The following is a 12,282-nucleotide window of genomic DNA, read 5'->3' as shown; positions in this document are numbered from 1 at the left end:
ATTTTCTCTAAGGATGTAGATGAGTTCATAGAACAGAGCCAGGACCATCTAGGAATAAGATGGACAATACTAACACTTTAGGTCCTCTGTTGAGGAAGTGTGTTGCAGACCAGCTACCGGGAAAACCACAGGCTTTCTGAACTTCACCCCAACCAACAAACTTACAAGCTTCAATGCAAACCAGAATGCAGCTGTTTGCTTTATAAAAGTATGCAACCATTACCAGCAAGTATAATTCAAAATAGCTTCTGTCCCACAATTAAGACTTTCACTTTTCCCACAATAAGGTGTCAGTAAAAAAGCAAATCAACAGGACTTACTGAGATAAACATGACTGTGGTCACAACTGAATAATCATTTGTTAAGGAGTTAAGTACCTACTGTGCCAGGAACTGTCTGCACACACAAGATACAGTCAGTGTAACATCTTAAATTTAAAACAGCCAATGTGATCCCTATCAAATTACCCATGATGTTTTTCACAGAACTAGAACAAATAATCCTAAAATTTATATGGAACCACAAAAGACCCAGAATTGCCAAAGCAATCCTGAAAAAAAAAAGAAAAAAGCTGGAGGCATAACCCTTCTGGACTTCAGAAACTACTACAAGGCTAGAGCAATCAAAACAGTGTGCTACTGGCACAAAAACAGACATATAGATCAATGGAACAGAATAGAAAGCCCAGAAACAAACTCACACACCTATAGTCAATTAATCTTTGACAAAGGAGGCAAGAATATACAATGGAGAAAAGACAGTCTCTTCAGCAAGTGGTGTTGGGAAAGCTGGACAGTTGCGTGTAAATCAATCAAGTTAGAACGTTCCCTCACACCACACACAAAAATAAACTCAAAATGGCTTAAAGACTTAAATATAAGACATGACACCATGAGACACCTAGAAGAGAACACAAGCAAAACACTGACATAAATCGTAGCAATGTTTTCTTAGGTCAGTCTCTCAAGGCAAGGGAAAAAAAAAAAGCAAAAATAAACAAATGGGATCTAATCAAACTCACAAGCTTTTGCACAGCAAAGAAAACAAAAAGACAACCTATGGAATGTGAGAAAATATTTGCAAAGGATACAACTGCCAAGGGTTTAATTTCCAAAATATACAAACAGTTCATACAACTCCATAACAAAAAAACAACCCAATCAAAACTTGGGCAGAAGATCTAAATATACATTTTCCCAAAGAAGACATACAGATGGCCAACAGGTACATGAAAAGATACTCATCATCACTAATTATCAGAGAAATGCAAATCAAAATGACAATGAGGCATGACCTCACGCCGGTCAGAATGGGCATCATCAAAAAGTCTACAAATAATAAATGCTGGAGAGGGTGTGGAGAAGAGCAAACCCTCCTACACTGCTTCTGGGAATGTAAATTGGTGGAAGCACCATGAAAAACAGTATGGAAGTTCCTTAAAAAACTAAAAATAAGAGTTACCATATGATCCAGCAACACCACTCCTGGGCATACATCTGGAGAAACCTATAATTCATAAAGATAGGGCTTCCCTGGTGGCGCAGTGGTTAAGAATCCACCTGCCAATGCTGGGGACACGGGTTTGAGCCCTGGTCCGGGAAGATCCCACACGCCATGGAGCAACTAAGCCCGTGCACCACAACTACTGAGCCCACATGCCACAACTATTGAAGCCTGCGCGCCTAGAGCCCACGCTCGGCAACAAGAGAAGCCACCACAATGAGAAGCCCGCACACCGCAAAGAGTAGCCTCCGCTCGTCGCAACTAAAGAAAGCCCGCGCAGCAGCAACGAAGACCCAACGCAGCCAAAGATAAATAAATAAAATAAATTAAAGAACAAAAAGATACATGCACCTGGGGCTTCCCTGGCAGCCCAGTGGTTAAGACTCCGTGTTCCCAATGTAGGGTGCATGGGTTCGATCCCTGGTCAGGGAACAAAGATCCCACATGCCACATGGCACGGCAAGGGGTGAGGGGGGGAAAACGATACATGCACCCCACATGTGCAGCACTATTTACAACAGCCAAGACATGGAAGCAACCTAAATGTTCATCGACAGAGTAATGGATAAAGAAGATGTGGTGTATACATCAATATATACAATGGAATATTACTCAGCCATAAAAGAATGAAATAGTCCCATCAGCAGCAACATGGATGGATTTAGAGATTATGATACTAAGTGAAGTAAGTCAGACAAAGACAAATATTATATATCAACTTATATGTGGAACCTAAAAAATAGTACAAACTTATTACAAAACAGAAACAGACTCAGACTTTGAAAACAAACTTAAGGTTACCAAAGGGGAAGGGGGGTGGGGAGGCATAAATTGAGAGTACGGGATTAACAGATGCATACTACTATATATAAAATGAACAACAAGGATTTACTGTACAGCACAGGGAACTATTTCAATATCTTATAATAAACTAAGATGGAAAAGAATAAAAAAAGAATTATAGACGTACATATATACATATAACCAAATCACTCTGCTGTACACTTGAAACTAACATAATATTGTAAATCAAGTATACTTCAATAGAGTAAATAAAGCTTTTAAAAATTAAGACTCGGGCTTCCCTGGTGACGCAGTGGTTAAGAATCCGCCTGCCAATGCAGGGAACAAGGGTTCGAGCCCTGGGCAGGGAAGATCTCACATGCTGCGGAGCAACTAAGCCCGTGCGCCACAACTACTGAAGCCCGCGAGCCTAGAGCCCGTGCTCCGCAACAAGAGAAGCCACCACAATGAAAAGCCTGCGCACTGCAAAGAAGAGTAGCCTCCGCTCGCCGCATCTAGAAAACGCCCACACGCAGCAACAAAGACCCAACGCAGCCAAAAAATAAATTAATTAAAAAATTTTAAAAAATAAATAAAAATCAAGATTTGAAATTCTGTACTGACAGGTTAATATTAGACATATCTATCCCCATTCATTATCTCTATTTTTCCCCACCAGGAAGCCCCACTATAACAACACATAAACATCCGAATAAGAATGTATCATCTCCCCTCCCAAACATGATTCACCTTTCATATCACTTTTTCAGTTCTTCCTCATCTCCTTTTCTTATCACCTCTATTCCCCAATCCATGAGACTGCACCCATTTCTGTTGAAAATACACCTATAGGAGTGGAACTGCGGGGTCACAGGGGTGGGCACTGATGTCCATCTTTACTCAATACAGTCTAATAACTTTCAAAAATGATCAACAATTCTCACACCCAACAGCACATACAGGAGTTCCAACTGCCCTACATCTTACCAACATTTGCTATATCTTATTCATTTTAGATAATTTTTCCATTTTGATCTAATGTATCAATACTTTTGCATCTTGTTTTAAAAAAACCACCTAAATTAAAGGTTATGAAACTATTCTTGTTTTCATTTTGTTTTTGCCTTTCTCATTTAGGCTTAAAATCCATCTGCAATTGATTTTTTGCTTCATATAAGAGGGAGAAGTTAACGTTCATTTTGTTCATACAAAATGCTGAACCATCATTTTTAGAAAGATGATCATTTTCCTACTACACCTTCGTCATAAATCAGCTGACCATATGTATAAAAAGCAGGGATTTGTTTCTGGCTTCTCTATTCTATTTCACTAGACTATTTTTTCATTAATACCACACTTTCACTACAGCTGTTTAAGTACTGATATTTAGTAGTATGAGTCCTCTTGATTTGTTGTTCTTTGTCTTAACTATCTTTGGTCTTCTGACTTTCCACATAAAGTTTAAATTAAGCCTATTAACATACACACACACCTGCTGGGATTTTTTTTTTAACCTGGAATTGTATTTAATTACTTTGGAGAAAAAAACAACATTTTATAATATTCAGCCTACCAACTCCTGAACCTGGTATACCTATTTATTCAGATTTGAAATTTCACTCCACAATGTTTTATAGTTTTTAGTGTGTTGAGGTCTTTGCATATTTTATTTACTCCAAAGCACTTGCTTTTTTGATGTTATTATGTATAAAAATTTTTGAATCGCATGGTTGGTTTTCTTTTTCTGGCTGGTAAGCAAACTTCTGAATACTTCTTATCTAGCAACCTTAGACTCTGTATTACACTGCAGATTATTTGGGACTTTCTATATACTTGATATTGTCACCTACAGAAAATTATTTATTCCTTTCCAACGCTTATTCTTTCATTTCTTTCTTTTTTGCCTCATTTGTTCTGGTTATTTCCTCAAGAACAATGGTGAATAGCTGATAACCTTATCTTACTCCCACTCTTAAGCGGAAAGCTGTCAATAATTCACCATTAGGAACTGCTGTTTTTTGCTAAATAGTCGGTATTGCTAATATGCCCTTTCTATTAATGGTTTTGTAAGAGTTCCCTTTTTTCCTACATCACAAATTGATACTGTAGTTTCTCAAGCGCTTTTTCTGTACCTATGAAAATAACCATGAGATTTTTCTTTAACATGATGAATTACATTGAATTTTGAATAGTAAAAAACACCCATGCCATCTTGGAATACAATCCATTTGGTTTTAATGTATTATTCTTTTTACAAGTTACTAAATGGTATTTGCTGTTTAATTAAGATTTTTATATCTTAATCACGAGAGACTGACATAAATTTCCTTTCTTGTAATGCATTCGTGAGTTCACTACTAGTTATGTGGTCTTTTAAAACCTTTAATGATTGTGTAAGCTGGCGCCGCCACTTCCTTAAATGTTTGAAAGTATGTGGGAAATTTTTAATTTGATTCAGTTTGAAAGGAAGGTGTCCATATCATCTAAAATGGTCTAAAATTGTTCATGCTGCCCCTCTGTGTTTTTCTGTCTGTAGATCTGTAGTAATGTCCTCCTTTACATTTCTGATATTGATGATTATTGTTTTCTCTTTTCCCTTAGTCTTGCCAGATGCTTATAGACTTTGTTAATCTTACCAAAAACCAAACTTTGGGCTTTTGATTGTGTCAATTATCAACTTATTGTCTTCCCGTTCCAAACAGGGTTTTTTTGGGTTCAGTTTTGTGATAATGGAGCTTGATCCTGTAAACATTCATCCTTTGCCAGCCTGAGGAATGTTACACCGGGTTAACGGGGCAATGAACCTACCAGGTGAGAGCAGCAAGACACATGGCCTTCAGGCCTGGTGCTTCATTGTTATTTGGCTGGAGCCCATGGCCTCCCGAAGGAGCTCCAGCTGTGCTTTCAGGCCACGCTCTTCCCTCCAGCAGCAGGAACCAGTTCCAGCATATACTCACACCCTTGGGCACAGACAGGTCTCCTCTACAGAACAGCTCCAGCCCAAGCCCACCCACATCCCCTGGCAACAGCAGGCCATGTCTACAGACCCAGACTGGCCAGGTCTTCTGGCAAGCTTCTTGCCATGGCAGGTGGCCTGTTGCTGTGTTTGTTATGACCTCTACAAAGAGATCTGAATCTCTGACATCAGGGACCCAGGATCCTCTCTTAGTTCCTTTATTGTCTACTCTTTTTCAACCTAGAGGTAACTGCTGCTCTTTTGTATCAGCTAGTTCTGGACATCTACTGTCCTCTTTCACCTCTCTGAGTGATCACCTTCTACTATTCTGGTTAACAACTCCCTATATTTTCCCTGTTCAAATAACAGGGGTAGCTTCTGTCTCAGGACTATACTCTGAATATTTATTGATTTTCTCTATTGTGTGTTTCCTAATTTGCTGATTTTGCTCTTTAACATTTCCCTCCTTCCACTTTGTTTTTATATGAAGTTTGCATTCTTCTTCATAATATACGCTCATTAGGACAACTGTTTGTGCTTCCTAAATTTACAAGTAAAATTGATGGTCATATTTATTTTATGGCTTCTGATCACTCTTAAAAGATACGAGCATTTCTGTCTCAAGTACATAGGACTAAGTTATCTTAAAGTTCCCATCCAAGATCAAAGTTTCTGGATTTTATATTACACAAAAAAATGTTACCAAGAAAGCAGGAACTTCCTCTATTTAGTACAAATCTCAAAAATTCTTCATCAGTAAAGACAGAGGAGAATATATTTCTATTTGTGACGGAGTAGAATACAATCCCCAGGGATGAGAAAATGATTACATGTGTTTTCTATGCAAGCTTCTCACAAAACAGAAAGAAATCCAGCTTAGAAAAAGTTATGAAAGTATTTCCAAAATAAATAGTAAGAAGTCAGTCATTTAAATAGGTAACATACCTGTATTCATTAGTATAATCGAAATCTTGTTTATTATGAGTCGGCTTTAGGAAATAACAGTCTATAATCCCCACTACTCCAACACCCATGTTGTTTGCCTGAAAAATAAAACTGGCATTTTAAACATGAAACATGATGCTTCAAACAATTATCCCTTCACCAAGATTTAAGATCTGCATGAAACATTTTCCTATATTTTATCTGATGCTCATGACATTTAGATTGAAAAACAGTGTCTGGCAGGTAATTTACCTTTCTGGGAGCTAACTCCTAAATATGTAACAGCAGTTTTCCTCCAGAACCACTTCCACTGTTAGCAAGTATTCATGTCGACAAGTATTATCATTCCCGATTTTATACTAGGGAAAAAAGATCCCCTCTACTGGGATGCCATTTCTTAGCTACTAAAAACCACAAGTAACTCCTTCCAGTATCCATAGTGCCTAGCAAAGGCTTTGGCACATAATATTCCGTAAGTTCGTTAGATAAAAATTAAAGACATTTATCCAAAGTTACACATTCAGTTGTTTACTGTGATGAAGTAAAAACTTTAATTCAACTGACCTAGGTTATTTTTTAAACCTGCTAGCTAAAACACTGAACTCAAAGTGTCTGAGTCATTTTCTGATTATCTACATGTGATTAACACATGTATTTTGTTCACGACTATAGCTGAGTCTAAGTATAAAGAGAAAAAGTGGAATACTGACTTCTGAGAATTTTCATAGATGCAACTATAGACAAAACCATGAAAACCTAGTCATAATGCTACTCCACTAAAAACCATCAGTGGTTCCTCATTTCATACAACTTGTAAACCACAGAACCCTTCAATCTTAGTTCTTTTTTACCTCCTTTCTGGCCTCATCTTCCTCTCTCTCATTCCCCACTTACCACCTGGTCCAGGCATAACAACTCCCCTAATGATGCCATCCTCTCAGAAGCCTCTTTCTTTTCCTTTGCAGACATTCCTTTCTCTGTCTAGAAAGCTCTTGCCAGACTTCCCCAAACAGTAAATCAACTCAGTCTCATCTCAATCACCACTTTCTACAAGAAGCCCTTTCTGCTGCTCCAATGTGGAATGTACCACATTCCCCTCATCAGAAAGAGCTCTGGGGGCATGTGCTGTACCTTTTCATCTTTTTATGCTGAGCATCTAGCGTGGAAAATCATACCAAGTATTTAATAAATGTTTACTGAATCCAAATACTACGACCAGTCCATCTTCTGGTAAAGAAAAACATTAAAAGTTGGCTGTAGGGCTTCTCTAGTGGCACAGTGGTTAGGAATCCACCTGCCAATGCAGGGGACATGGGTTCGATCCCTGGTCTGGGAAGATCCCACATGCTGTGGAGCAACTAAGCCCGTGTGCCACAACTACTGAGCCTGTGCGCCTAGAGCCCGTGTTCTGCAACAAGAGAAGCCACCACAATGGGAAGCTCGTGCGCATCAACGAAAACCCAATGCAACCAAAAATAAAATACATTTATTTAAAAAAAAAAAAGTTGGCTGTAAAAGCATATTTTTTACAAGGTTAAACTTAACCAGAAATTATATGTAATGCAAATTTAACTGGGTTGGAAAAATGGATTATGTACCTTAAGTCAAAACACTTGAGAAATAAGACCTATTACCAAAAATACATTTCCAATTACCAGTGAAATTCAGAACTTTATAATTATAGAGTATTTCTGGCAAAAATTACTATTCCACGGCTTCCCTGGTGGCGCAGTGGTTGAGAGTCCGCCTGCCCATGCAGGGGACACAGGTTCGTGCCCCAGTCCGGGAAGATCCCACATGCCGTGGAGCAGGTGGGCCCGTGAGCCATGGCCGCTGAGCCTGCGCATCCAGAGCCTGTGCTCCGCAACGGGAGAGGCCACAACAGTGAGAGGCCCGCGTACCGCAAAAAAAAAAAAAAAAAATTACTATTCCAATTATAAATAAAAATTAGCATTTTAAATAAAATTTATTGATACCTTGTATCATGGTTGTCATATTTCTGGATTTATATTTCTAATTGAAATCAGTGGTTACAAAGAAGAGCCCAACAAAATTCATTTACTTTTTTTTTTTTTTTTTTTTTTGCGGTACGCGGGCCTCTCACCACTGCGGCCTCTCCTGTTGCGGAGCACAGGCTCCGGACGCACAGGCCCAGCGGCCATGCCTCACAGGCCCAACCGCTCTGCGGCATTTGGGACCCTCCCGGACCGGGGCGCGAACCTGTGTCCCCTGCATGGGCAGGCGGACTCTCAACCACTGCGCCACCAAGGAAGCCCTCATTTACTTTTTCAAAAATTGAAATATAGTTGATTTACAATACTATATTAGTTTCAGGTGTATGACACAGTGATTCAATATTTTATATACTCCATTTAAAATTATAAGATATTCGCTATATTCCCTGTGCTGTACAATATATCCTTGTGGCTTATTTATTTTATACATAGTAGTTTGTACCTCTTAATCCCCTACCCCTATATCTCCCCCTGCCACCCTGCCCCCACTGGAAACCACTAGTTTGTTCTCCGTGTCTGTGAGTCTGTTTCTGTTTTGTTACATTCACTCACTTGTTTTATTTTTTTGATTCCACATATAAGCGGTAACATACAGTACTTGTCTTTTCCTGACATATTATACTTCATTAAGCATACTATGCTCCAGGTCCATCCATGTTGTTGCAAACAATTTAGAATGAAATAAAATGAATAGAAAATGAACATCATAGAATTGGAAAACAAAATATGCCTGGACTTAAAACCTTAACAAAGCTGAATTTCAGAATTTATCACAAATTCTTAACACCCACCCACACACAACAAAAAAATTTTCTGTGAAAACAGGTAAAGGATAAACAGATCGACATAGTGGGCAATGTTCACCATCCTAAATTGAATTCTACAACAATGGAAGTGGCTTAGGAGGAAAACTCTGATATATTCAGGAACTAACTCCAGAAAAGTAAATCACCTATCAGATACTATTTTTTAGGCTATTGAGTCAACAACTAATTAAAACCAATCAATTTTATTCTAGTATGAAAAAAATCAAGGATCCTTTTCCAAGTGTAGAGAAAATATCTGCACCTGTGCCTGAGGTCTAAGGCTGGTTACTTATTAGCCCCAATTCCCTCATCTGTAAAAGAGATAAAATGTTCTGTCCTCAAATTAATATAAAAGCGTTCTAAGGTCAAGTGCCATACCAGTTATTAAAAACACTGACATTTAAAAGTCATTAGGCAAAAAGTACATTGTTACACATTTGACCCGATAACGTTATCCTAACTTTTTTTTTGTGGTATGCGGGCCTCTCACTGTTGTGTCCTCTCCCGTTGTGGAGCACAGGCTCTGGACGCGCAGGCTCAGCGGCCATGTCTCACGGGCCCAGCGGCTCCACGGCATGTGGGATCCTCCCGGACCGGGGCACAAACCTGTGTCCCCTGCATCGGCAGGCGGACTCTCAACCACTGCGCCACCAGGGACGCCCTGTTATCCTAACTTTTATAAAAGATACAGACATTTTCAGATATAAACTTACCCTTAACTGACATCCAACTTTTTCATAAGCTTTGATGAGTCTATTTCTGTGATACATCATTATCCCATAATGATCTTTATTTCTGCAGTTGAATCCAAAAGTAATTCTCACAGTTTTATTAGTCTTAAATGTTAAGGAAAATTCTGAACACACCACCTCATTCCCTTCAAAGCACCTTTTTTTTTTTTTTTTTTTGCGGTACGCGAGCCTCTCACTGTTGCGGCCTCTCCCGTTGCGGAGCACAGGCTTCGGATGCGCAGACTCAGCGGCCATGGCTCACCGGCCTAGCCGCTCCGCGGCATGTGGGATATTCCCGGACCGGGGCACGAAGCCGCGTCCCCTGCATGGGCAAGCGGACTCTCAACCACTGCGCCACCAGGGAAGCCCTCATTATTGAATCCAAAGGTGCAAAAAAGGGCAAAAGTTGGAGAGGACTGACTCTATCAAGATAAAAGGAGAAAGGGGGAAGGGAAGTACACTTGACTGATACGTATCTATATACAGCATCATAACAAGCAAAATAAAGGATACTAAAAATTTGGGTCGATAAATATCACGTTCAATGTAGGCAAGACTCTTCGAAACTAGCTGTGTCTTCACTTTCTGTCCACGCAAGATGATCTGCATTCGTGGCTTTAGATATAATATACTGCAGTAAGCCTGCAAAGACACACAATTATCTGTCCTTTCCACATAATTATCTATGGATTTGTTCAACATTACTTATGCATGTATTTAAAAAGGAAGCTACCGCCTTGCTTTGATAAAAGACATATTAACTCTTCAATAAAATACTATAGACTATAAAGGTGTATTAGTTAATATCTGAATACTTTTTATTAAAAACAAGCTCAATATACTGTAGCCAGTAAAAATGACTTACAGAAAACAATCTACTGACCTACATAGATGTTGATATGTTAAGTGAAAAAAAGTTAAGAAACAGCATGTATAGTATGGTCTCATTTTAATTTTAAAAATGTTTATGTGTACAAAAAGGACTATTTTCTGACTCTCCTGTCAAAACTATATATTGCTATTATAATTTTTAAAGCATCAATAAATTTTATTTGGGCAAAAATAAGCAAAATCTAATATAAACAAAAGGGACTATTATAAGCTTGAAAAGGAAAAAAATCATAAATAATGCACCAACATTTCAGCACAGTAGACAAACAGCACTTCTTCCATATGGAGCTGTAAAAATCAGCAGTCATCTAAATGTGTTTTCCAGTCTTTTTTTTTTTCTTTCTTTTTTTTTTTTTGGCCGCACTGAGGCTTGCGGGATCTTAGTTCCCTGACCAGGGACTGAACATGGGCCATGAAAGTGGAAGTGCCTAGTCCTAAGCACTGGACCGCCAGGGAATTCCCTAAACGTGTTTTCAATTCTTAATACATGGAAGTTTAGATACCTTAGAATTGTGACCAAACTTTGCATCCTAAAACATGTTAAAATATGATCTCCTGTGCCTGTCTCCAAGCTATCAGAAATCTCTGAGGGAAATGAACTGAACAACTTAAGGAGGATATATGAAAAGTTCAACACAAAACTAAAACTTGAACATTTCTCTTGTTTTTTTTCCTGACTCCTGATTTCAAAATTAGTGGTGTTTTGCTCATTTATAAAATTCATTAATGATATTTTAAAACATTTTTTTCATGGTACACTAACAATTATACCATCTGCTCTGGCGACCTCTGTATATTCTTGAGTTAAGATTTTCTTAACAACTAGGACATACTTCACTAACACACTGGAGTATATCAAGGAATAGTAATAGCTGCCATTGCAATTGCCAGAATCTCAGAAAAAATTACATAGTATACTTGTAAACGTCAAATGAATCCTTAGCTTGGGGTTATGAAATAATTTTAGCACAAAAAAAGGGAGAAGGGGAATTCCCTGGTGGTCCAGTGGTTAGGACCACTCTCCCTGGTCGGGGAAGTAAGATCCCACATGCCACAGTGCAGCCAAGAAAAACAAAAAGAAGGGGAAAAAAAGGGAATAGTATTATATGTCTTATCATAGTGACTAAGAAACTTAATATTCTTTGTTTTAATTAATTTATTTATTTTGGCTGCGTTGGGTCTTTGTTGCTGCGTGGGCTTTCTTCGGTTGCAGCAAGCGGGGGCTACTCTTTGTCGTGGTGGCTTCTCTTGTTGCGGAGCATGGGCTCTAGGCGTGCGGGCTCAGTAATTGTGGCTTGTGGGATCTAGAGCGTAGGCTCAGTAGTTGTGGCGCATAGGCTTAGTTGCTCCACGGTATGTGGGATCTTCCCGGACCAGGGCTCGAACCCGTGTCCCCTGCATTGGCGGGCGGATTCTTAACCACTGCACCACCAGGGAAGCCCGAAACTTAATATTCTTATTATATCAACACTGTTATATTGAGATATGAATTCCTTCAATCTTAAAAACATTCTCATCTCTAAGGTCAAATCTCAAAGATATTTATCACAAAATTATACTAACGTGCATTATGTATAGGCTATACAAAATTTATTGCTTTAGGGTATCTGTGTGTGTGCGTGTTCTAGAGAATATTTTAAATTTTAAAAGAC

At 38.8% G+C, this 12,282-nt stretch overlaps 1 protein-coding gene across 2 annotated transcripts in view; it reads right to left on the bottom strand.

Annotated features, from left to right (window-relative positions):
* The window catches only part of MORC3 (MORC family CW-type zinc finger 3), a 41,081-nt gene that overhangs the window by 13,878 nt on the left and 14,921 nt on the right, over positions 1-12,282 (bottom strand). For both annotated transcript variants that reach the window (XM_079921242.1, XM_079921243.1), the window contains exons 7-9: positions 10,253-10,381; positions 9,722-9,844; positions 6,188-6,285 (exon numbers count right to left, since the gene is read on the bottom strand). In XM_079921242.1, the coding sequence (XP_079777368.1) occupies positions 6,188-6,285; positions 9,722-9,844; positions 10,253-10,381 (350 nt within the window). The remainder of the gene's footprint in view (positions 1-6,187; positions 6,286-9,721; positions 9,845-10,252; positions 10,382-12,282) is intronic.

Source organism: Stenella coeruleoalba, assembly GCF_951394435.1.
Source record: "Stenella coeruleoalba genome assembly, chromosome: 5".
Taxonomy (NCBI): domain Eukaryota; kingdom Metazoa; phylum Chordata; class Mammalia; order Artiodactyla; family Delphinidae; genus Stenella; species Stenella coeruleoalba.
The sequence above is the reverse complement of the archived record's forward strand: the minus strand, read 5'-3'. Positions and strand labels throughout refer to the sequence as shown.